Consider the following 27360-nt stretch of genomic DNA (forward strand, 5'->3'; position numbering starts at 1 on the left):
TTTGTAATGTATGTATAAACATTAAGTTTTTTTTCACATTTTTAAATTTAAAAATTATTACAATACCTACCTTTCTGATATTGTTACTATTGTATAATATATTTTGAGGCAGCAATAAAAAAAAATTAAAACAATTAATTTGACTTATACTGTACTATGTTAGTTCAGGATATGAAATGTGTGTGGGCATCTGGTGTGTTGGAGGTTGGTGGTGTGAGGTGTATATTTGTCACTTTAAGACCTAAATTAGATGTTTTCTGAAGAAAAGAAGTAAGAGGATACGCTTTCAAACAATTCCAAGAAGATTCACACAAAAATAATTACTTTCCAATAAAATAGTATAACAGTGTATATTACAGTACATTGAATAAACTTGAGCGGAAAAATAACGCACATAAAAAAACACTCATATTCTTGTCGAAAAGTGCCCTCTATAGTTTTCTATTAATTTATTAATAATTATTATTAATTAATGAGTAATATGAACATATTTTTAACATTCAATGCTGGAAACTGGTTCTACTCCTAACAAAGTTTCATACCTCCAAATTTCATCAACGTATTCAAAGCACTTCAATATTAAATATCACATTTAACATAAAAAATTCGGGTTTTGGATAGAATTTTGCTTAAAAACATATACAAAAAACATCGATAAAAAATACTTTTCGTATTCAAAAACAGATGATACTTGGTATAAATGTTCACTATAGGTTGCTCTATTCACAGAAACAAAATTGCATTCATGAACGTTTTTTGTTGGTTGTTTTTTCAAAATAGTTATTAGCTTGAAAAAAATGAGTTGGAATTGTATAGTCTTTCATAAGTGTACATTTTGTAAAAACGTAAATTTAAAAAATCAGTGATATGGCTTGATAGTTATTTTTTTTTTGCAATATGGATGGAGCAACCTATATTGAACATTTATACCAAGTATCAAATGTTTTTGAATACGAAAAGTATTTTTTATCGATGTTTTTTGTATATGTTTTTAAGCAAAATTCTATCAAAACCTGGATTTGTAATGTTAAATGATATTTATTTAAGTGCTTTGAATACGTTGATGAAATTTGGAGGTATGAAACTTTGTTAGGAGTAGAACCAGTTTCCAGCATTGAATGTTAAAAATATGTTCATATTACTCATTAATTAATAATAATTATTAATAAATTAATAGAAAACTAGAGAGGGCACCTTTCGACAAGAAAATGAATGTTTTTTTATGTGCGTTATTTTTCCGCTCGAGTTTATTCAATGTACTGTAATATACACTGTTATACTATTTTATTGGAAAGTAATTATTTTTGTGTGAATCTTCTTGGAGTTGTTTGAAAGCGTATCCTTTTACTTCTTTTCTTCAGAAAACATCTAATTTAGGTCTTAAAGTGACAAATATACACCTCACACCAGATTCTGCCCACACACACTTCATCTCCTGAACTAACATAGTACAGTATAAGTCAAAATAATTGTTTGTTAAAATTTTTTTTTATTGAAAACAATCTGCCTCAAAAAATATCATACAATAGTAACAATATCAGAAAGGTAGGTATTGTAATAATGTTTAAATTTAAAAATGTGAAAAAAAAATGAATGTTTATACATACATTACAAATGAAATATATTAACTACTAGGTTATTTTAGTAATGCATACACAAGTACAGAATATCAGAAATCAATGAATCATGTGTCTAAATGTGGCATTATTAGGCTAATTTGCTTTGAGAAAAACATTGATGCCATTGGCCTATACAAAAAATCAAGGCAATTAGACAAAATATTTATATAAACAATTATACTAATATTGGTAGGCATAAAATAAGTGTATATAAACTTTCCTTAAATAATAACAGTACAGGGCCTTACCAATTTGTTTAATACATAATATATGAACTATATTACACAAAAGAAATGTAAATGAATTTATAAGGACATAATTATTATCAAAACTAGTCAATATAATTAAATTTTAAACTCATTACCAGCATTATAAATAAAATTTTAAAAAGATGAGAATGCAAGTGAATATCAGATTCTTAGTCCTCATTATACACAATAATTTTCTACTATTAGTATCACATATTAAAATATAAAACAATCATGTAGCCTTTAATGAATTTACATGGAGGTCTATTCAAATAAATTTAAATAAAAGGGTCATAATATGTCTTTGTCTCCAGTTCGTAGAAAATGAAGTTAGGATTCCATTCATTTCAACAATAAAAAATATTCAAAATATCCTGCCAGTTTGCGTTCAAGAGTACAACCTGCTTAGTTTTTAATACGAGTACTGCTTTCTATACACATAACTTTGATTTCTGCAACAAAAAAAAAATCTCTGTAATAATGTACTTTAATTACTGCAATAATCTAGGTATAGATTATGTTGACCGGGCCAGTGAGAGGGCGTTCGACTGTACTACCATAAGTCCTCTAGGTGTATACAACTTACTTCTTGTCTACAAAGTGTATAGTAGTATGCTAATAGTACTATTATTAGATTAGGTAGTTGGGAGTAGATTGGAGAGATACATCTATTTATAAGAGAGTACTGTATATATGGAACTATCTGTGTTAGTTGCCTTTGTATTTTTAGTTATACTGTAATACCAATAGGTACTGTGTATTGGGATGCAATTCAATAGTTATGAATAAAAATAGTCCTATGTACTCTGTATGTTGGAGGAAATAAGCATAAGAGCAAGTCTTGACCACAGGGTGTAAGTCAGTCACTATTTTGAATCAGTAGTATGACTTCTTAGGATTTAATTAATTTTAAAATTATCATTGTATGATCGAAAAGAAATATTATAATATCTAACTTTCTCCTTTATATAAATATATTATTTTATCCAAGGGGTTGCAAACACAAGTGTTCACATGTATTGCACCTTTGTCCTGTCTTTATGTTGTCCGTAATGTTACTGCACTAACGGGTGACCGGTAAACGAGCTTCGCTCTTACGGTTATCCATCCATATAAGTTGTTCATCTCTTATGTTCAGAAATTGAAATGGTAAATAAACTGAAACTGAAACTGTGCTTATGTGGTCCAGGTTGACGAGCCAGGAATAATGGTAGTGCCAGTATACCGTGTAGTTTAGCCTCAAGGCAATACCATGTAGCTGGAGTAGCTTGGACAAATACAGTAGAAATTTATGAGACTTGGTGTGTGATGATTCAGTATGATAAATTTGTGCTGTGAAAGACAAAATTGTAGAATTATGAAGAAAATATTGTAAAATATAACAAGGAAATTATACTATAGTATAATTAAGGGGTAACCGTATAATATATAATAAATAATAATAAATGCAATGGCAATTACTTATATTATGTATACATTACAATATTACAAATAAATTCATATATTATTTTATTATGATAAGGAAATCTGTTTTTGAATGAGAAAAAGCCATCCCAACCCAGATTTGAACCCAGCTATCAATAAAGCTATAAAACAAAATAAACCATATTATAGCCGGACTGGGTAGCGTAGACTTACTTGAGCCCTAGGCCTAGTACAATTAGCTAGAAGGATGCAGGTCAACCCGTACCCATGCCAACTCGCTCGTACCCAAATTTTGGTTTACTTATCCAAAATTTTGGCTTACTCATCATCATGGGCTGACTGCCTAGTAGTAGTAGTAGCCTAGCCTAAGGCAGCAGGCCCGGCCCTAGCCTACTACAACTTAAGTCTAGGCCTAGCCTAGTACTAGTAGGCCTAACATCATACATACGCCCTAGAGCCTAGTAGTAGCTACCTAGTACTCTACTAGCTAGGCCTAGGTAGTAGCAGTATTAGTTATTGTAGTAGTATTATTGTATTGTAGTATTAGTTGTAGCTGTCCGGTGGTCCTTGGTCACTTGTCTAACTAGGCCTAGGCCTAGTACGTAGTAAAGATAATTAGTTATTCTTCAACTCAGTCACACAATTCAGATTCTGCCGCTGATTGTTAGTGAGCAGGGGGAGGGAGAGAAAGAGTTAGAAGAACTGAAATAAGTCGTGACGTATAATAAACATCATACAAAATAATAATATAACTAACGAATCCGTATAATATAATAATGTTGTATGTTATAAAGTAAGGTAAATGCGTTTAATATAATACAATTATATTATAATATAATGTATTTTATTAATAATATAATAGTAAATGTTCATAATATAATGCCAAAACCGAATAATATAATACAAAAAGTCAATAATTTGTTACATTTTTCACATAATATATTAGAAATAGATATAATATAATGCTAAAACCAAGTAATATAATGCAAAACGTATAATTCATTACAATACAATATATAATATAATAAAAAAATGATATAATAATATAATATTTTGAATACTTCAGACAGCTGAGGCTTGCCATATGCTACAGCTGTTAATAATTATTACTTCCATTGCTAGTGTGCCGCGTGCGGAAGTACGCGCGCGCGTTCCGTTGATGAAGGTAAGTATGTCAAAATAAAATGTTTAAAAACATTTTATGTTTTAGATTATCATATTGATTTAATCTACTATACGATTTATATATAAAAGGTCGTTTTTATATTGTATACAAATTTATTGTTAGAAATGCAATTATATGCGATATCAAAAATTGACACCTGCTAGCTGCGAGATTTAAAAATGTGTCTGTTATATAGTAGAAGTAACATACGTTATCAGTGAAAACTAACTAATAACCAAATGTAATATTTCTTATTGAACACTTTTCAAACACGTGACGAATGTCGTCAGCTGATAGATTGCAATCGAACATGCCAAGCAACTCCAGCTCAGGACACATAATGAGAAATGAAGACATTGTATTAACATCAATGTTGTGAAGTTCACTATCATAGATACCGAGAGTACGTAATGCTAATTGAACTTGTTTGAGAGAACATTCTGATACAAAGTCATTAAATACATCACGTGATAGATTCTTAATCCCAACACGGTAACATTTACCTTCAATGCCTAAAATGTGTGCAATAACTCTTCCCTTTCGCTCCAATGCCATCTTACTACAAAAGGCATCGATACTATCATCATATTGCATACAATACAATTGCATAATTAGACGTATGAAATGCCCGTCACATTGTACACCTGGACTAATGTAATCAATAAACATTCTTATGGAGGTAGATATATTATCCAAATGATTATTTATTTCTAAATCTTTGCTTGTCATGTAATTAATTAATTCATTAACCACAGCATCTTTATGTTCTTTTTTAACAAAGTTTAAATTTCTCGGCAGAGAGCGATATGTTGACAAACGATTTGTAACCCAGTGCTTGAGGAAACCGCCAGCTTTATCACCAAGGAAACCAATTGCAAACTCTCTCGCTCTGTATAAATGCTCACTATCTCGTATCACCTCCCATTCATCATCACCCAATGGTGTAAGTAATGTTCGTACATCTGAGCACTCAATCTCCATACCTTCACTTTCACATAATTTGCACAAGTAAAATCCCACCAATGACTCTACTATCAATTTGTGAGGAGGCATAAAAATTTTATCAAATTTAGATTTTGAAATTGGCGCTTCTTCGTAAACGAACCCGAGTTTTAAGGCCATATCAACCATAGCTTTGTTCGAATGTTTAGTCAAATCCGTTTTGTTTATTGAAAGTTGGTTTACTTTTAAGCTATCATACATAAATTTCCCTAATAAAATCATAGCATTTACATACTTCGCTGGTGTTTTTTCAAATTCAGAAATCTTTGGTATATTTTCTTGTTTGTTGAACTGATTCAAAATACTACGAAAGAGTTCTTTGAAGAGGTCAGTTTTATTTTCGGGGAGACTTTGATTATCTTCCCACAATATACAGAGTGAAAGAAGTAGCATCGGGTTTTTGCACATTGCATACGCTTCAGGATGTTTTAGCTCTTCCTCTCTTATCATACGCTGCATCAACGACATAGGCCTAACTGTTTCAAGATGCGTGTCAATATCTAATTCCTTTTTAAGGGATTTTCCCAATTGTGGTTCTTCAAAATACTCAAAATGTTTGTCAATATACTTTCCTATGCTCTCGTCATTAAATCCCTTAACCCTTACATGTACGTTACTCTCTTTTACAAATTCGTCTATATTTTCTGATCGTGAAGTAAGTATCACTGTACTTTTCTCTAAATACTTATTTCTGAACAAACTAATTACGCTTGGATTATTAAATCTCAATTCATCTAACCCATCTAACAACAGCACTAGGTTGTCTTCATGGGTCATTAGAACATTTTGAAATGGCACTTTTTTAATAATTTGTGTACGCCTACTGAAATCTTTCATATCAATTTCCTTTACAATCATATCCAAGATGTCGTCATCTTGTTCTAAATCTCTTAAACTTAAAAGAAATACAATTTTACCTTTAAATACTTTAATTGATTGCCCAGTAGCCCAATTGTATGATAAATGCCTTAATATGGTAGATTTACCTATCCCACCCTCCCCATCAATAAGAGCTCTACATCCAGGTTTGGAACTGATAACATCTACCACTTCTGTCAATGTTGGTTTGCTTCCTTTATTGTTTTCACGTTCTTTCAGTAGTTCCATATCGGTAAACATCTGTGAAATGTCAACTGTGTATCTAGCATGCATTGTTGCTGGTGTAAATCTACTGGCCTGGCTACACAATTTCTTTTGTCTTTGAAGCAGATATTCTTTAATCTTTTCTAATGAGAAGAAAAATGTAAAGAAAGATATTTAGTTTAAATTAATTTTAATTAATAAAGGCTTATAATTTGCAATTTCCTCTTGTAAGCGGCCACCTCCGTTAACAGCCGCACTTTCAAAAGCCCATTTGTAAGGTAAATTACCTCCCGTAAGCGGCCACCCGAAAAATTCGTATTGACTTTTGACAAAAATAGAATGTTTATACATATTGTGCTTTATATAGGCTATTAGCTTTATTTCGAAGCGGTTTTAAAAGCATTTCTGTGATTTTTATAGTAGATGAGATGAGAAAACTACACAGATTTTCACCGAAAATTTTCATATTATGATAAAGCTTGTAAAACTTAACTGAAAATCATAAATAATACTAAACCATAAAATACAATTAGCTGGAGAATTTAGAGAACCGTTGCGTTAAGAACGCCGACAAATATCGTGCATAGCCGTAATACTGTACGTGATTTTGGCCCTGTATCGGTCACTTTTCCCGGTCCCGAGGGTGGCCGCTTACGGGAGTTTTAACTGTAAAACAATTGTGTAGTGGTTAATATGGAGCTGACGTACACCAGAGTAAATTATATAGAGGGCGACAAACACAATATATTATCAATCAGAAAGAAAACTTGTTTGGAACGACTGGGTCGCCAGAGCTGCTAATGTAACCGTAATATGTAGCAAATGCCGCTTATGTAGTAAACCGCAAGCTATAATGTGGTCGCTTACAAGATGTCCGCTTTTAGGAAGGCGCTCGAGAGGTGGATAGACGGACAAGTGTAGCACACATTTTATAGACAAGGTTTTGTAAAATAAAGTAAACGTATATCTGTTTCTCGTTACTACATTCTTTACTCCATGCACATTACATGTCGGGCGCGTGCTACATTAGCTGGTGTTGAATTGTAGTATAACAAATTTTAATATTTTTCAGGTGTATCAGCATTCAGTACAATACACAATATACGACAGCAGAGCAGTAACAATATTTAAGTTATTATAGGTTAAAAGGCGATTTGTTGTGTAGAACATTTATGATTTATTACTGAAACTAAACTCACAATCTACGTAATAATCACATTCATTTATGATCATCCACAATTTTATGCCGAATGACATACACTTTTGCATTATAGGTCCTAATTAATACAACAGTACCTATAACGTGTATACATGAAAATAAAATGGATTATAGAGGGCGGCAAACAAAATATATCATTAATCAGAACGAAACTGTGTCAATTAAAATTTTGAATTTGATTAAAAAATATCATGAATTGTTTTTGACATTCTATTTTCAAATTAATTATGATTAAATCAACCAAAACGATGTGATTTTATTTGATAAACATTTTTTCAAACATTCTATCTAACCAATCAAAGTTTTACTTAATATACTTTCTAAATAGGAAATCTTTTTTTTGGTGCAATTATTAACTTTAAATACCATATTATTATGTAATGCGTACATATAACTGAAGTAACTCACTTGAATCTGATTTTTTCAAACCCAATCTTTCGAGAGTGATAACAAACCAAGATTTTCTGTTTCCTCGTGAGGCAGAGTCATTATATTCTATCATTTCTGAATTTATTTTATTTTGGAAAATATATATTACATTGCTGATTAACAATTTATCTTTTGATCCATTAGGCAGTATTTTTACCAAATTAATATGAATGTAATCATGTTAACTATTTATTTGAAGTTTTTGCAGGGCTAGATAATATCATCCGTGAATAAGTGCATTTTGTAGGATTGGATTTCCAGTAAGTAGCAGTAGACCGGATCAAGCCATCAGCCAGATGGCGAAAGCTAAAGAATGTGATTAATTTCATTACTGGATTTGTCAAACAAAATGATTTATTTAGATAATATCATGTTTTTAATGCATTAAGAATCTTTGATTGTTTTCACTTTCAAATTTTCCCATTTATATATAATTGTTTTTAATTTTTTTCGCCAGTATCAGAAACTATAATCACATACTTATTAATGAAGTTAGTGCAATTGCAACTTTCGTTGGTTTTTTCATTAAATTGTTGTATAGGCGGAATTATAGAGGGCGACAAACATAAGTTTTAATCCATCAGGAGGTGTCGAAATATGCTCAACAGAGGGCAGCAAATAAAGTTTTCATTCACCAAAATGATTCTGGATGTCAAACAATAATGTTATCGCAGTTCAACAAGTGATTCTCCATGGAGAAGGAACCAACAAGATGGCGGCTGCAATCGACCAATCAGATATGCCCTACGCAGTACGCACTACTACGCATGTGTTGAGAGCCTATAATCTGCGTGAGAACGATACGCAACGCAGTGTGTTAAGCGTATAAACGCGAACGCATTCTATATGATCCTCGTATTAAATAGATTACAAAGAAATTATTCATCCTACTGTGATTAACAATTATTATATTTAATTGTATAAAAACTTCACTGTGCTTTGACAAGAATATGTGTTGTAATTTATGTGGTCTTAATGTATTATATTAGATTATTATTTTTTATATTAAATAATGTTTTTGAACACATTTATGGCCGCAATCTTGTTGGTTCCCCCTCCTGTTTTTGGAATCACTTTTCAGTCTGGAGTACGCCCTAGCCTTCGGCTTACATCTCACTGGGCCGAACACAATGCGGAGTTTTAGTGAAACGTAATAAAAAAATTTTAAAAGTAATAAAATCTTCCTAAAACCGTATAAAGTATAAAAATGTCATTATTATTCCTTGCCAGTAATTTTGTAAAATTCTTAATTCCGTTCCAATAATTACAGACAATTCATGTCCCGCCGACTGCATTGAGAGTGTGCAATAATATGGAATCGAATCTGGGCAGATTTCTGTTCCGATTATCTTGTAACTGTAACGCTATAGTTTGTAACTTGTTGTGAAGGTCATATTGAAAAAGTTAGTTTCGTATTTTTAGTGTGGGAATGTATTCTTTTGATGTTTTTTGCATATTCTTTGTTTTAAATATTATTATTTTGAAAGCAACTAACCTGTTTCTGATTTACCCTCTTTTCTCATTGCTTGTTTTTCATTACTACTGGTTGCCACTTGACCTGTTTTAATAATAGAATAATAATAACAACAAAATGAAATACTTATTCTACCTAAAAAAACACCGATTGAGAGCACAATTATACTGTATACATTATTAGTAACTAACCTGTTTCTGATTTAACTTCTTTTCGCATTCCTTGTTCTTCATTACTACTGGTTGCCACTTGACCTGGTTTAATAAATGACAGGAAAGAACCTAAATTTAGGCTACAATGATATTCTTTACCGGTTGTCTACTTCTTTAAAAATATCAGTTACTGCATTAATATTTGTCATTGTATATACAAAATAATAATTAACATACCAAAACAACAGCAATGTATTAACATGTACCTTCAGTCGGCGGACATGGATTTATTGTAGTCAGACTGTTTTTAAAATTTATTTTTACCAAATTAATGTTTTTTACGCTTTTCGCACTAACATACCTTCAGTCAGAGATGTTACTCTTGCTTCCAGTCCAACTTGTCTTAAATTGTTAATACATTTTTCAATTTTTTCTTCACAGATTATTTTTCTCTGTTCCAAATCCAGAATCATACTCCAGGCATCTTTATAATTCTTTAACGCACTACCATTGTACAGTGCATCAATTTTTCCCACATCAGCCTGTCTAAGTCCATTTCCGAAAGCTACAATTTGTAGTCGATATCGAGTGAACTTATTAATTTCTTGAACTTCGAGAAAAGATTGTTTGAGACGATCGATGACACCAAACTGTTCAGTTACTTTTATTGTCTCGTATAGCAATATACGATTGTCTGAACTTAAACGTCCATTTGCCCTTAATTCCTGTAGTAAGTGTATTGTGTTGGTGGCGCTGTCTATGTTCGTTAATGCAATCAAATCTTGGTACAAAACTTTCAGCTTTGTGACGAGATTACGTTCATCATACCAAGTTGAAACATTTACTAAATCAAGATCAAAATCTATAAAATGGTGAAAACAGAACAATTTTAAAAAGTATATTATTATTTAATGCAACACTAGGATTACTGTATATACAGCATTGTCATTTTTTCTGTAATTTTGCCTATATAATCCGGACCCATCTTTTTTTTATATGTCGGTAGTTATTATACTAATATGTTTATAATATTGTATTAAGTCTTTATGAGTGAATACATTATCAGTGTACCTGTTGCCATTTTTTCAAATTTCTCTCTTCAATTCTGAAAAATAAGTGTTAAATCGGATCATAATTCACAAATATATCTACTTCCGATAGGCTAATGTGTATATACTTAGTAAATGATGATCGTTTCATACTAAGTTCAATGTAACGATAAGATAAACGATTGAACTGTCTGCAGTTTGTTTATATTCGATAGTGAGGAGCAACCGGGCAATTTATATAATGTTCTTTGTGTCTTGCTACCCGTCGGGCGTACTTTAGGAATTATGTTGGACAGGTTGGCAAACTAAACGTCATGATTAACACGCGTACTATAGGATTATGTTGGACAGGTTGGCAAACTAAACGTCATGATTAACACGCGTACTATAGGATTATGTTGGACAGGTTGGCAAACTAAACGTCATGATTAACACGCGTACTATAGGATTATGTTGGACAGGTTGTGGACAGGTTGGCAAACTAAATGTCATGATTAACACGCGTACTTTAGGAATTATGTTGGACAGGTTGGCAAACTAAACGTCATGATTAACACGCGTACTATAGGATTATGTTGGACAGGTTGGCAAACTAAACATGTCATGATTAACACGCGTACTATAGGATTATGTTGGACAGGTTGGCAAACTAAACGTCATGATTAACACGCGTACTATAGGATTATGTTGGACAGGTTGGCAAACTAAACGTCATGATTAACACGCGTACTATAGGATTATGTTGGACAGGTTGGCAAACTAAACGTCATGATTAACACGCGTACTATAGGATTATGTTGGACAGGTTGGCAAACTAAACATGTCATGATTAACACGCGTACTATAGGATTATGTTGGACAGGTTGGCAAACTAAACGTCATAATTAACACGCGTACTATAGGATTATGTTGGACAGGTTGGCAAACTAAACATGTCATGATTAACAAGCGTACTATAGGATTATGCTGGACAGGTTGGCAAACTAAACGTCATGATAAACACGCGTACTATATGATTATGTTGGACAGGTTGGCAAACTAAACGTCATGATTAACACGCGTACTATAGGATTATGTTGGACAGGTTGGCAAACTAAACATGTCATGATTAACACGCGTACTATAGGATTATGTTGGACAGGTTGGCAAACTAAACATGTCATGATTAACCTCACACATTAATTGAATATTAGTCAAAACTAAACGAATTTACTGTATTACACTAGCATGTTAAAATATAAAAACAGAAAGATAGGCCTAAGTATGTATCTACCTGCTCTCGACTTTTTAACATGTTCTCTGCATCATGTTTTAACGAAGCAGAGTTTATTTTTTCGGCATCAAGTTGCGACGCCAAATCGTCAACATGTCGGCTCATCAACTGTTCATTTTTTTGTACGCTCGACTGATACAATCTGCTCTTTTCTTCGTACGTTTGCAAATCAGTTTCCAACTGTTGAATTCGTTGCCTGTACGTTGTCTCCGAAATCGTGTTGGCCGTGTCCAATCTTCTGTTCAGCACGCGCAATTCACCAACTTCGTTTGTGAGCGCTTCGATGCGACGACTCGTTTCCTCGTCAACGTGTTCTTTTGACGATATCAATTCGGATTGCTTGCGCTTCAAATTCAATTCATGTGCGCGTGCTTCGTCCGTCTTTTTGTTAAGCAAGGCTTTCAGAGTGTCTGACTCGTCGACATTTTGCATTTCAGTGTCGTGAAGTTGTTGCTTCATTTCGTTCACAAGACGTTCACTGTTTCGCAGTTCGCCTTCGGTCTTGTCCAGTTTCGTTTCCAACTCTTTAATTTTTGCGTCGCTCACTCGCGTCTTTTTTTCATTTTCTCTCGACGACTCTGCATTCCTGGTGGCCATGGTCTTTTTGAACTCTTCGTGTTCTACTCGTTGAGTCTCGAGCGTGTTCAAAGCCGTCCGTCGTTCTTCTTCGGCTTTTGCCTTTGCCCATTGCATGACTTCAATCTGCGATTGGGATTCGGCATTAGAATCGGGCTGAGATGATATCCAATCTTCAATATCGTAGAGTTTTACGTGCATTGTACTATTGTGAGCGTTCACATCGTCCGAGATTTCACGCAATCTTTGAACGGTGTCTTCGTCCAAGTTGGGCAAATCGTCGTTTGTTGAAAGTACGGTGCTGTTGGCCGTGTTCACGTAAGGAGCGAGCAGTTGACCGATGCTAGGTAAATCATCATCTTCATCACCGTCACCTTCTTCTTCTTCGTTTACAATTGCGGTGTTCACCGGCATGCTTGCTATGGCAATAGATTCGAGCACAGAAATTGTATCATCGGTGTGTGTACGCGCGTCAGCAGTTTCGGTGTTCATCACCGCCGGCGTCGTACCAGATTCGAGCACAGAAAGTGTGTCTTGGGTGGTGTTTGCCGGCATGCTTGCTATGGCAATAGATTCGAGCACAGAAATTGTATCATCGGTGTGTGTACGCGCGTCAGCAGTTTCGGTGTTCATCACCGCCGGCATCGTACCAGATTCGAACACAGAAAGTGTGTCTTGGGTGGTGTTTGCCGGCATACCTTCCATGACCAGAGATTCGAGCACAGAAAGCGTATCTGATGCGTTTGTAGTACGCGCGTCGTCGTCAACAGTTTCGATGTTCACCTGCTGCACCACCGGCATATTATCAACAGTTTCGGTGTTCACCACCAGCATACGAGATTCAGAATCGGTAGTAGTGATGTTGGCGGCACGTTCGCGCGCTTTAGCCTCCAAACTTAGCAGATGTTGGTAACTGAGTTGCGTTATTTCGAACCGACTTTGTTCGACCATTGCCATGCCTTCGGTGGCCGTGTCGAGTGAAATCTTGCGCGTTGATTCAGGAGATCTAACCGGTATATTGCAAAGAGCGTTGAGTAGAATAGCGCATACGTTCGCCTCGTAATGGCAACAGTCTCTCCATGGCAAGTCATCTTGGGCAGTGGGCGTTCCGAACGGAGGTCGTTCACATTGAAACGGTTTAAGTTCGTCGATCGTTCCAGTAACGAGTGCATGATCTCTTAGACGAATCTTGAGAAATTCGTGTTTTTTAATGTACGACACGAGCGCACCAAACAAATGGTCAAAGTCAATGTCCAAAGCATTTCTTTCGTATGGCGCAAAGTCCTCTTGTATCTTTTTTGCCAACTTTCTGATCCATTCGACGGTGGGACGTTCCGCTGAGTCAACGGTCAACCACGGAGCGTGTGTTGCGTTCCATTTACTCTCAGCTGCCGTGATTTCCGCGTCGATTCTTTCAAAGTTCCAGCTGTTTGTGATCTCTTCACTCTGTCCCAACACGAGATTCCACATGTCGGCTCTGGCGAGCAGTGTAGCATCGCCGATGTGATGAGCTATGCGATGTAGCACGAGGCAAGCGAAAATCATGTACAGATTCGGTCTTTTGTCGAACAGCGCGCACACGTATTTCATCAATCGAAACGTGGTTCCGATTTCCACGTTTTGAATGTGCGTACACGCTTTCAACAATCTCTCGAAATCGTCTTTACTTAATCCGGTTTCGTTGAACAGAGCATCACGATCGCTGGAATTGTTACCTTGCGTAGATGTGTAGTGTTTCAGAAAAAAATCTTTCATGGTCAGTCTATTGCCGGCCTGAAACTTTCCCAGCTGTAGAAACGATTTCTCTTTTCCTGCGCCGCCACCGCCTATTACAGGCGACTGTGAATGTATACCTGGAACGGCAGTCATTGTCTTGAGATGTTTTGCAAAGTGTATCTTTTGTTGTATTAGATTACCGTCTTTGATGACGATTGAGACCCGCACTTGTTTCGAATTTAGAAAGCTACCGCCGAGAAACAAACTGTCGCACAATTTACGCGTTCTCTCTTTCATGTCAGCATGTTTGTTGATTTCTGTGATGATTTTAATCATTTTGATTATTTCACACAGACTTTCGTACAAGCTTTTAAGATTCTTTGCGTCGGCAACAACTATGCGACCAGAAACGAACGCGTTTGAAAACTGTTTTGAAAAGCCGTCCATTCGAAGTAGCTGCGCTTTTAGACCCAGCATGGATCCATCTGGAGGGTAGCCGGATCTGTAAGCAGTCGATACCATTCTCATGAGCGTCGTTGATGTGAGCGTCGGGTCTGCGAGTTCGTCGAGAACTCGTCCAAGATACGGCGTAATTTTTTTCGACTGTTCGCCAACCTCTTTATTATCATCCCGTCCTTTTCTCTTTGTCGGCCTCTGTCTAACAGCCGTCGTGTCCATCAACGTTTCGGTCTGTGATGATGTATACATGATGATGATGATTATCTTTGAATTTACCATTATGTCATTAATGACATGTTGCGCATACGTACGTCGTGTGAAGAAGAAGAAGAAGAAGAGCGAGAAAATGTCATGGCGTCGATCGGCCGATGAACTAATTCAACGCAATTTCTGGTACATGACCACATCAACTGTAAATTCATCATCATCAACACCACCACCATCAACAACAACAACGACACAATCTTCATCATCATCATCATCATCATCAAAACCGTTATTGAAGAAAGAAAACGTAATCAAGAAGAAAAAACACAAACAAAAACGTACTAAGATTCTCGATTTAATTTTGCCAAATGATAACGACAAATCTTTTCATTCGCCATCCTCTGTAACAACCTCGAGCACGCTGTCAGTTGAGAGGTCGACACCTGAAATATCGGAAACATCAACCGATCACCTGGCATGGGTTTCAGTTGAGGAAAGCGTGGTTTTAGAATGACGCTTTCCGCCGAACGAATACCATTCAACGTGCTCTTTAGTAAGTACACGACCGTTTCGTGGCCGTTGCTGAGTAGAAAGTCTTTCTTGGCATATTGTAACGTCGAGTAGTACATGAACACAGACATAACGTCGAAAATAAAGTCTACCACGTCGTCCAGCATGTTTTCGTCTAGAAGCGCTGCATCCGGTAATCTGTTTGCTGATACGTATTTTAGAAAGGTGTATCTGATTACGGACACGATGTTCTGTTTGCCCATGTTCTCCAAAATCATTTCACAGGCCTTGTGTTCAAAGAAATTTACGTTGTTGTACTTGCATCGTTTCTTTCGATCGTACAATCGTTTCAGAACCTGACGTACGGTTGTGCCGAAACGAAACATTTTATCGTGTTTTTTTCGCGTCGTTGTCGTCTTTCTAACGTCTTGCATGCCGTTGTATAGCGGCGTATCGAGTCCAACGACAATCGGTTCATAGTCGTCTGTATAGAATTCTTTACCAGTCAATGCGCATCTTCGAGTGTTGTGATCTAAATTTTCCACGACGCAGTCTGCCGACAATGAACAGGTGTGCGTGCGTAGTGACAACATGCACACGAAATTCTCACCGTCTTGCATGGGTTGCACGAACGTACATCTATTCGGTACACATTCGTGAAGTTCGTCCACGTGATATATGTCGAAACGATTTGCTTGTAGATACGCGTTCAGAGCAGCTGTTGTCATCTTTATTTTTGTTTTCAGGCTTCAAGAGGAACCGGTTGTGATATGGGATGGATGGACGAGTATCCGTGGATAAAGCAAACGGCTATGCTATCAACTCTGCCAATCTTTCAACCTAAGAACGTGTCGGTTCTTTTAACATCGTCGATGACTTCGAGTGATCACTGGTCGCAAGAGTTTGTGAATATTAAACACGATGGACGTGCACTGGTTAAATACATTACTCAGTCGTACCTGTGCGATGCGTGCTTCGAGAAAGGAACGCGAACAGTGTGCGCTCACAGGCGACATTTGGTACCGGAACACATTGATGGAAACGACGGTAATGTCGTTCAGCAGATGATGAACCTCATAGCCACCGGAAGCTATGAACTAGAGTGTATGGGCATTCCGGTCTGTTCACCGTCTTCACTCGCCGAGCGACTTTTTTCCGGTAAACTGCTAACCAAACTGTTTTCAGACGAAAGAAGATCGACTACAAGATCTGGCTTCTCATCGGGTCTGTTGATTGCCGTCGATCCAACTCCGTCGGACGTGTCCGGCATTGGATTGGTTGCCGGTGTGTTAACGACGTCGGACGTTAGACAGGTAAGTCGAACGGGTGGTATTTTGCACGCGGTGCTTCTTCTCTCCATAATTCTTCGAAGCGCGTACGTAGCGTGCCCTGGGAGCCCGGCCCGAATCGTAGACAGACCACGACAACTGGTATTCTGTACTCGATTTCGAATCGTTGCAACGGCCACGGCCAACGGTGATCCGCATCCGACAGAATGCCACATTGGCTGATCGTACGTGTTGGTCAACAGCTGTACGATGATCTTGCGAACGCTATCTATTATCCAATGTTTATCGGTTGGCGTTGATGCTCTGTACTCACGTTCTACATCTGGTAAAAATGTCAAATTGAACATTTCTATTGCCTGTAAGAGAAACGTGTTCAATTGCGATATCTCTCGTTGTCGACCCATTTCAAATTGCGTGGCGGCCATCATTGCCGTTCTTGTGTAAGCAAGAATCGATTGTTTTTGTCGTTGTTCGACCATATCTTGTACGGTTGCATCATTCATTTCCACCAACAACACTGTCTCTCTACCACACGTTCTCACAATCTTTTCGACAATAGGTAATGCGGATGCATTAATCTCGTCCGTTATAGCCGCCTTGTCTATAGCGCTCTTCCATTCGAAAAATATTCTTTGTCGTTCTTGTAGAAATTCCAGATTGCAATACACGGGATGAAATGCATTCGTCAACATTACGCTACCAATTGATTCTCTTTTTCCTTTTCTTTTTCTTTTATATATATATATATATATTTAAACTTTATTGATACAGTTTCTCTCTCTCTCTCTCCCTACTATACGTTGAGACGAACACAAGAAAAGAAAAGCATTTAATAATCGTAATAGCCTTTATTTTACTACGCAGATACTTGCTTTGAAACACCACGTTGCACATATGGATCGTATGGATTCTTTACTGGACATGCACGCCCAACTAATAATAGACACGGTGAACAGGACATTGGCTACGTACAATCAGTTGACATTCATGCCAGTTCGTGTGTACGTAGAACGTAATACATCGCACGCGCACGCCGCTCGCATGGCCAAACAAGTAACGGATCGTTTTGCCGGTACGTCAGTCGACATATCTTTCGAAAAAGAGAGACGTCGAACGGACGGGCGTAAGTGTGTCGGAATTTGGACAAGAGACAAAGGAAATCTGGTACATTTGTCACAAATGTTGCTGGAGAACGATCGAGTCGTGTTTGCACAAGACATCGATGACGAACAGATGAGCATTTTACAGGATCAACTGTGTAACTTCAGAAGACTCGTAAAATCCGACGGTAAAATCACGATAAGTGGAAAGACAGCTGGTGTTCGTGATGATCTTGCCATGACGTTTATTCTGTGGTTGGCGTGGACTTGCTTTCTTTCTAATAAAGTTTATCAATAAAAAACAGTTTCAACTTCATTTCTTTTGTCTACATCTCGAGTCTATTAGCTTTTAAAATCGGCACATGTCTATGTTCGATATTTCAAGAAGCCGATTCCAGCCACAAACACAATTATCATCATCTTAATCATCAATTTCGATTGTACTCGTTGTGCTGAGGAGAAGGAGGAGGAGGAGGACGTTCGTCGTTCGCGCACATTTACTGCAACGAACAGCTCAAGACCTTTCTCCGTTAATCTTGGTGCAATAATCAACTTTTGAAAGTTGACGCCAAACTTTTTCCGTAACTTTGAGATTATGGCTGGTAACCAGAAAGAAGTGTGAACATAGAATTTATAATGTATAGTTTCTGGCGTTTCGTACGTACACTCGGCCATCTCTAATCCTTTAGTACCGTTCACACCCATCACCGCCTCCTCTTCCTCCTCCTCCTCCTCATCGTCGTCATCATCTTCTTCTTCTTCTTTTGAAGGTTCGATATATAAAATATATTTGATTTTCTTGTTTGTACTTTTTGGCTTGGATACGTTAATCGAAATTCCAGCCGATTTGGTGACGGCATACAATTGCGTGAGATCGATCTCTGTTCGACCGTCACCCGTCAGCGTTGCACCCCACAAGTCGTCCGTTATCAAGATAGGCTTTGACTTTTCGACAAGTCCACTAGGCAGACTATCCGTAAATCTTTTCCAAGCATCAATCAACATTTTTTTGACCGCTGCTGCTGCTGCTGCTTTTGAAATGTGTGGTTATCGGCAAAGAATACTCAAAGTAGTCAATTGTTTGAAAGTGAATCGAATCGGTGGAAATCACATCACCTCTGGCCAAAATGAATCTTCTGGGTGGGAAAGTAATGCCTCTGACTACGGTCGATAGTAACGTGACCAAAAAGACTGTTGACAGCATTAGAGCATCCATTGATCAGAGATTCGAGACGCTAACATGTTCCTCGACGCAAAAGACTATGCACAACGTGTGTTTGAAAAACGCAAAACATGCATGACGGCCGTCAATGAAGAGTTTAAGAACAAAACGTTTTATCTACTCGACGAAGAGCACGCCAAACTATTGCGTCGAACGTTCGATCAGTTGCCAATGTGCATGTGTATACTCAACAGACTGTGTGCATCCATCTCGGTAAAATCAATGTTTGAACATGGAATGCGTGCTAGTGCCGAAGCGATCGTTAGAACGCAGTCCACAACAGTCGAAATACCATCGCCGTCTTCATGTACAGTTGCCGTCTTTTGTCAAACGTACAAAGAATCCATCGAACGTTTCATACGCGACACCATTCGATGTATATGGATCTATGGATTTGTGGTGACGACGTGTGTCGATGGTCGTCCGGTTGCCGTCGACATGGACGAATGTTTAGTGTTCAGAGACGACGAAGGTGATCTGTATGCTAGATCGATTAAAAGTCAATCTCGTTTGCGTGTTGTTGTCGTTCATCGGCCAGGCGTTGACGGTAGAATGCACAGCGCTCTATCAAATCTGCTCGCCAGCTGTGAAAACGTACGTCTCTTGACCGAATATCATTTGGCGGCCGTGCGCAATTCGGCCACGAACATTATTGTGACCGGTCCTAAAATTCAAGCGAAATCTAACCGCATGATTGATGGCGATGATGACGACAACAACAACAACAACACAGAAGACTTGGTAACCGGAGCAGCCGTAGCGAATCTGATCAAAGCCAGAACCATGGGCGTTCCAATGGCAACGTCTCTACTGGACGACGTTAACAAAACGAGCACTGTAGACGAAAAAGAGAAACTTATCGGCGATCTAGTCAGATGCAGAAAGGAGAAGGAAAACTTGAGAAAGAGTTTTCTTTTCGATAAAAGACGTGAACGACACTTGTTACCGGTTATGACGACCGAGGATGTTGGTGACGAGAGAAGTATGTTGGCGTCCAGATTGGATGTAAAAACTCAATCGGGACTCGAACAGGCATCCGCCCATCTCGATGTTCTCGTCAGAAACGTGCTATTGGGATCAATACCGGTGTCGGGGGGAGGCGCCGGCAACGTTGCACGCCACGGAACAACGTCTGCGCTTCCAGCGAAAATGTTACAGCAGATTGTCAGCGATTGTTCGGCATCGTGGCAAGATTTCATCGTCAGTTCACTGCTCGACGATTGGATGAAAGAATACGGCGTACCGCTGAAACCATGGACAAAGAGAGCGTTTGAGGACATCGAAATGATGTTGCCTCTTCTGCCCTACTTTCGATCAGGCTGTGGACGGCGTATGCTCGCCGAAATGCTCGACGTTTCCGAATATGATTTCACGTCAGCTTTTCAGCTTACTACTACTACTACTACTACTTCTTATTGATCGTCGAAAGAGAGAGAATCTGTGTTGTTTCTTTATGGAATTCAAAACGGATGCATGCAGCACTGTCGGTCGCACTGCACCATCGGGAAAGAGAAGCGGTGCGCACGCAACAATAGTACCGTGCTCGAGTTTTATTTTTCTGTTGACAATCTGTATTTTAAATTCGTCGGCAGCAGCAGCAGAAGCAGCAGCAGCAGCAACAGACTGTTTGAAAACAAATGTGTCTACAATGCCGTTACAGCCGATGCGTTGAACAGTGTTTTCGTGTTTCACCTCGCAGATCCATTCACCGGGCGTAGGATGCAATGGTGCCGTTGTTTTCACGAACCTTCCCGACGGTACGTGTACAGTGATGACGGTGTTGCCGTGGAACGCTACAATCGTGTTTGCGTCAAAGAACGAATGCACACTGGTACGTTTCACGTTCTTTTGCTTTTCGTTTTCGTCCATGGAAATTGGATGTCTGAGTAGGACGTGCCACGTTTTTCTGGTACGTCGCAACATCACCAGAAGATGATCACCCGCTTGATCCACGTACCATGCGCATAGGTCACGGCCGTGTTGACACGTTGCGTGCGACGTGTACAATTCACCAACGACGCCCGTATCCAACGACTGTTCCACGCTCCACGCACCACTATCCAAATCGAACGTTTCAAATTCTTTAGCTCCACCACCGCTTAGTATCAACAAATCTTCGTTCATTCTCGTCCAAAGAGTTAAGTTGGGTAATACCATATATAGGGGACTGGCATCTGTTGAAAAATTACCAAGCCCCTTTAATGAAGGTATATTTGGATGCAGGATTGAAGACCATACTAGAGAGGTGCGGATATCAAGGTGCAAAACTTGTATCAGTGGCCAATGGTAATAGTTTTGATGCCACACATCAGTTTTTGTTACAGATTTGGGAAAGCTTTTACAGGTATCAACTAGGTATATTTCTTAAATTCAGCACAGATGCCACAACACAAGCAATAGAGACAGATGTCCACAATATTATTGATGCCTCTTCACAGGGTACAACCTCATGTGTAACAAATCACAATATTCAATTACTTTGTGACAATGCTGGTGTAGTCACATTAAAGCAGATGTTCACAAAATTTAATGATGACAAATCAAATATTAATGCATCTTACAGGTTCTGGAACAACTTTTCTTCATCGTGACATGTTTCATTATATTGCACTTTATCTTTCAATCCGTGGTCGTAACTTTGATCTAAGAAATGCCTCATTGATGAAAATGGGTCCAATGTTTCATGCACTTGATCGACAGAATTATCTACGCATAATACCATACCATATTTCTGATCTGAAGAAATGTCCATCTGAGGTTATGACTGTTTTGAAAAGAGGTGGATTTGTTGCTAGTTTGACAGGAAACAGTTGGTCATGTGTAGGAATCGATGAAGCCCATGAAATGGTCATAAACAAGAACATAAAAATGGCAATGACAAGTTCTGATGGAGATTATCTATCGAAACTCCTACACTATTTGCCCCATAGAACTAAGGCCATGGCAAATCTAACATCAGTGACAAAACGAAAATGTTCCTCTACTCCCCCATTTTTATCTCCAACACTCATTAGGTATGAGGAACAGAATGTTCTAGCCATGTTATCGGAAATTAGCAAGACTTCTGTTTTTATTTCAGATTCTACTGACACTTGCATTAGACATCTGTTTACAAATGAGCCTGCTGCACTAAAAGCAAACACTGATTTATCTAAGTTTTATTCTATCGGAGAAGAGAGCTACCTTTCTTTTGTAAAATTTGTTGTTCTAGCTGACCCATCAGTGAAGCGGCCTGTTAGAAGGAAACACAACATTTCTACATTCACGCCACCCAAGCAAACTGTTTCAAAACAAAAATCAAAGCTGAAGGATGCAGAGCTGCAACTAAAAATTATGAAACTTAGGTATGCTAATCAGTGTTCCTCAGACAGCAAAAGAGGCAGCCATCAACAGTGCATTCCTCTTCCTAAAGCTCTTTGCAATGATGATGGTTTGCCTTTCAAATCCAACAAAGCAATTTCGTCTTCTGTCTATAATAAAAAATATCCAGATTCGTTTACAGATACGTATGTTACTACAGATGATACACAAACAGCTTACATAGCAGAAGGTATGATTATCATTCACAATTACAAGCCTCTACCAAGCCATGAAACATTTATTGATTATTTTAATTTTATTTTCAGGCAATGGGTTCAAAAACCATTTGAGGAATACAAAGCTTCGGAAGTTCATATTTTATTTGATCATCCAAGTAGACATGGGTTGAGCCCGAAGGATCTCGAAAGATCTAGAAGAGATAAAGGCACTAACAATACACTTTATATTCAGTTGAGGATGATGCAAAAATCCCAAAACAATGGTCTTCTTTTTTGGCAGACCGCCGCAATAAACGTTCCTTGGTCAATAAACTATCTTCCTTTCTTCTGTTTAAAGCAATGAATTGTTTAAAACCTAATGAAACATTCATTACAGCAGGAGGGTTTGATGGCATTGACAGAGACAAGGCGTTTCTAAGCTGACCATGTTTTAAACAAGAAGAAGCAAAGTACACATCAAATCATGAAGAAGGCGACTCCCGTGTGTGGTTTCATTGTAAACAAACTCCTTGCCCAAATGTAATCATCTATAGCCCAGACAGAGATATAATACACATTGGAATACCGCTAATGAAACATATAGATAAGAATGTCAATGTTCAACTCAGAGCAAAGAGAGGTGACAATCTGTTTTTGAATATGAATGCATTGTTGCACAATATACAGAATGATCTTCAGTTAGACAAACTAATTAATTTCAAAGCTGAAGTCCCAGAGTTCCTTCAAATCTTATTTATCTGTAGTGGATGTGACTTTGTTTCTTTTTTCAGGGCACACTCTAAGAAGACATTTTTGGATGCCTTTTATGACAATTGTAGTTTTATTACAGGTGGATCATTTAAGGGAAAGTTAAGTCGGGTTAAATTTGATCAAAGAGATTGTGGATTTTTAGCATTTTTGCGACTAGTTGCATGTGTTTATCACAAGAAGTACCACAATGCCTTTAATGGATGTACAGCTGAACAAGTGTTTGTAGAAGTAAACAATGAAGGAATTAATTCTAATCTTTCTGAAATTAAGACACATTCATTGTTTATAAAACATGTTCGTGATACTATAGACTGCCGAGTGGGACTTGAGGAACTCATGATTCCTTCTGATGATGCATTAAGATTGCATTGGTACCGCACATGTTATGTGTCTCAGATGTGGTCTCAAGCAGGAGATGCATTTGTTGAGCTTCCAGATATGAATGAGTATGGTTGGATTACAGTTGCAGATAGAGTGTCTGTAGTGTGGGATAGTGATGATAATTTAAAGAAAGTTAGAGATGATGCAAAATACCTAAAAAGAGGTTGTTCCTGTAAGTCTGGCTGTAAAAGCAATCAATGCTCATGTAGAAAATCAGATAGAAAGTGTGGAGTAAGTTGTAAATGTATAAACTGTGTTAATGTACATAGTTCAAGTGAGCAGGTTTATGCAAGTCAAGGAGATGGAACTAATATAGAGATGGTGGGTAATGTTGATTATGAAGAATGTAGTTCTGATGACAGTTGTAGTGATATTGATTTTGATGTAGAGTGTGTTTATAATGAATATGATGATTTAGAAGAGATTTTGAAACTGTAAATTGAGAGATTCTCAATTTCTATTGGCTAATATTAATCATAACTATTTCTTTTTTTTTAAATGATTAACTTTATGAACTTTACCTTACTGTATATTTATTTACAGAAATAAGCATGAGTAGCTTTGTTATACTATCAATTAAAGTGCATTAAATCTATCTATAAGTGTGATACTGAATTAAAATATATTCTTTTATTTTGTCTTTCAGAATGCAATGTGGTGTTTTTGTTCTGATACCAAAGGGAGTGCTTAATGATAAAGGGAAAAAAAGTTTGAACAGATTAAATTGAACATTTACATTTTACTGTATTTTTTATTTTTAGTATTTAGGTTTATGTACAAATTTCTACTGCATGCCAACCACAACAACGGTCAATAATATTTATGAAGTTAAGTAGCAAAAAAGAAACAAAAAACATGTTTATTTGAAATAAATTTCCCTTGAAAATATTTTCAAAAATGAAATTTAAGTACCATACTTCAGTTTAAGTATATCAAGGGAAACAATTTGAATAGATAAATATTTCTGTTTTTTTAGTTTTAGTCATTTATTTTTTGTTAGTGTTTCAATTTACTGTATACAGTATGACCGTGTATAGTCTCAGAGATTCTAATTATAAAATTTGGGTGAAAACTATTGAGTGAGAGATACATAAATGGATACACCAAAGTCTTGTGTTTAAATTTAATCTAAGTAAGGGGATGGTATTTATACTAGTTCATAGTAGGATTATACTCGGTCATTCATAATTATACAGTAACATCAAATGAGCATACTAAATCACTAATATTTTATAACAAAGTTTTATTTATTGCATTCTAAGATAACCTTGTAATTTAATATAAAACATAACCAAATTTGAGGTTAATTTAAGTTTCATATAACTTTGAAAATGGTTTATATTATTATTAATGTTGCCATATATTACATTTAACACTAATGACTTCTAAAGAGTACAACTAAATGGTAAATTGTTGAATTGTATTTAATTTGTTCATGGAATTTAAAATAACTTTTTACACAATGTAATATAAAAGTTTTAAATCTAAAAGTTATTAAAGTTAAAATTGTCAACTGTTATAATAATAATAATAATAATAATAATAATAATAATAATAATAATAATAATAATAATACTAATACTAATATATCACAATAAAGAAAGGGTTAAAATTGGTTGTGCAGTCATTTTGGAGTTCATTTACACTCATTACCCCAAAGCAGTGTTTTAGAAAATTCATATTGTTTTCATATTACAGTATTAGTTTACCATTGTTTTCAAAACCAATTATTTTAGTACTTGAAAACCATGGTAATCAAGTAGTGTGGATATAATAAGGGCATTCCATTTTTATGACATTAAAGTGGTTTAAAATTATTTTTTCATGGGGTCAATATCTCTAAGTCAAAGTTTGTAATTGTGTTTTGTATTGTGTAAACTTTTTGTATGTATGCAACGTTTAATGACTTTAAATTGAGTAAAATATGAATGTTAAATTAAAATAATTACATTAAATTTATTGAAAAGACTTAACGTCAAATATAGTATAGTATATAATATATATAAGAAGGTATTGACTTGTAGTGCAGTATTCGAAAAACATCGTAACAATAATATTTATGAAGCGTGTAAAATAAATCTGTATAGCTCAGAATTGTATTGGTGTTTCGTATCAAAGACTTTCTATATCCAATCTTTGTATTGGCAATAGAATTGTGTAAAAAAGTTTGGGTATGTAAAGGTTTCAATTGTATGTTTTTAAAAAAAGAATTATAACTGATTTGATGTTGTTTGTTTATATTGTATAAATAATAATACTGTAGTTGAATGTGCATTTTCATGTAAATAATTGCTGAGTCTTTGGCATACTGTTACTGTTCTATAACATAATATATAAACATTATTTTAATTGTTTGAAATGACTTGTTACATCGTTAATTTATATATTCACATACAGTATGATGTGTTATTTATATTGTTGATAGAACCTCACTGTATAATATAATATGTGGTGTATGTATATATTTTTTTAAAGTTTGTTCAGCAATTCAGTTTCATTTCATTATTTAACATGAACAAAAATTGGATTCTGACGAATGTACCTTGTTGTTGTTCAATTAAATAGGCCTAGTTTACAAAACAATATTGAACGGTCATACTAATCTTCGCCCGGACGAAGATTAGTATGACCCATATTGAACATTATTTAAACAGAATATCTCCGAATTTATTCAATTACTGTACCATTTGATATGCCTCTAATGTATGATCTGAATAAATAAACGTTTACAACTGTTAATTGATATTTCAGTGACTTTTAAACATTTTAATCAGATGCATTATACATATTTGCAAAACCAAATCTCTTACCAACATAATATACATATCAATAATAATCAAATTGTATGTTTTACTTAAAGGCCAGGTACGGGCAAAAAATTTCTATTGATCGTACATTCCAATAATTATCGATCTTTAGTTTCCCCTATGTTTCATAATTTTTTGGATTTTATTTGTGTTACAGGAGCTTGTTGAAAATAAGCACTTTCTTATCAGTGGGGGGATAGTTCAAATTACACAGTAAAATCTCTATTCTTTTGTACACAAATTTTGTAAATAGAGAGGCATTTTAAAAAGCTATGAAAAATAAACGGTGTGGTAAAAAATGTTCAATATCAGATCAGATGACTAAATATAGGTAATATAACTTGAATATTACATTTCTGATATTTTTATTCAACTTCAGATTTTTATTTTCATGCTATAGCAAAAATTATCCACTGTATATCCACCATCTTTTTTCACTGTCTAGGGAGTCATCAGACATGTTATTACATTAGGTTAACTACCTAACTACTGAAAAAAAGTCTTCCTGGTTTTTATGGAAGAATTTTGCCAAATTTTGTATTTGACCATATTAAGAGAAATTCATGTTTTTTGTCTCAATTTCTGTTACAAATATTTGATTTATGTACAATTAACCAAATATTATATTTAAAATTCATGCCTGTACCTGAGCTTTAATATAATTCC

At 36.1% G+C, this 27360-nt stretch overlaps 1 protein-coding gene across 1 annotated transcript; it reads right to left on the minus strand.

Annotated features, from left to right (window-relative positions):
- Positions 1 to 4685: 4685 nt before the first annotated feature.
- Positions 4686 to 11038, minus strand: LOC144837202 (uncharacterized). The gene is made up of 6 exons (XM_078692218.1): positions 10888 to 11038; positions 10178 to 10678; positions 9856 to 9918; positions 9686 to 9748; positions 8170 to 8265; positions 4686 to 6685 (listed from the first exon to the last, which is right to left on the minus strand). Exons 1-6 carry the CDS (start codon positions 10895 to 10897, stop codon positions 4686 to 4688), a joined length of 2733 nt encoding a protein of 910 aa, XP_078548344.1. The 5' UTR covers positions 10898 to 11038.
- Positions 11039 to 27360: the final 16322 nt, after the last annotated feature.

Source organism: Antedon bifida, chromosome 3 (assembly GCF_963402885.1).
Source record: "Antedon bifida chromosome 3, ecAntBifi1.1, whole genome shotgun sequence".
Taxonomy (NCBI): domain Eukaryota; kingdom Metazoa; phylum Echinodermata; class Crinoidea; order Comatulida; family Antedonidae; genus Antedon; species Antedon bifida.

Coding starts and splice junctions, on each gene's coding strand:
- LOC144837202 (XM_078692218.1), bottom strand. Junction 9,749..9,855: donor AGAAGTTAAATCAGAAACAG/GTTAGTTACTAA, acceptor TTATTAAAACAG/GTCAAGTGGCAACCAGTAGT. Junction 6,686..8,169: donor TTTGAAAAAATCAGATTCAA/GTGAGTTACTTC, acceptor TCTTCTCATTAG/AAAAGATTAAAGAATATCTG.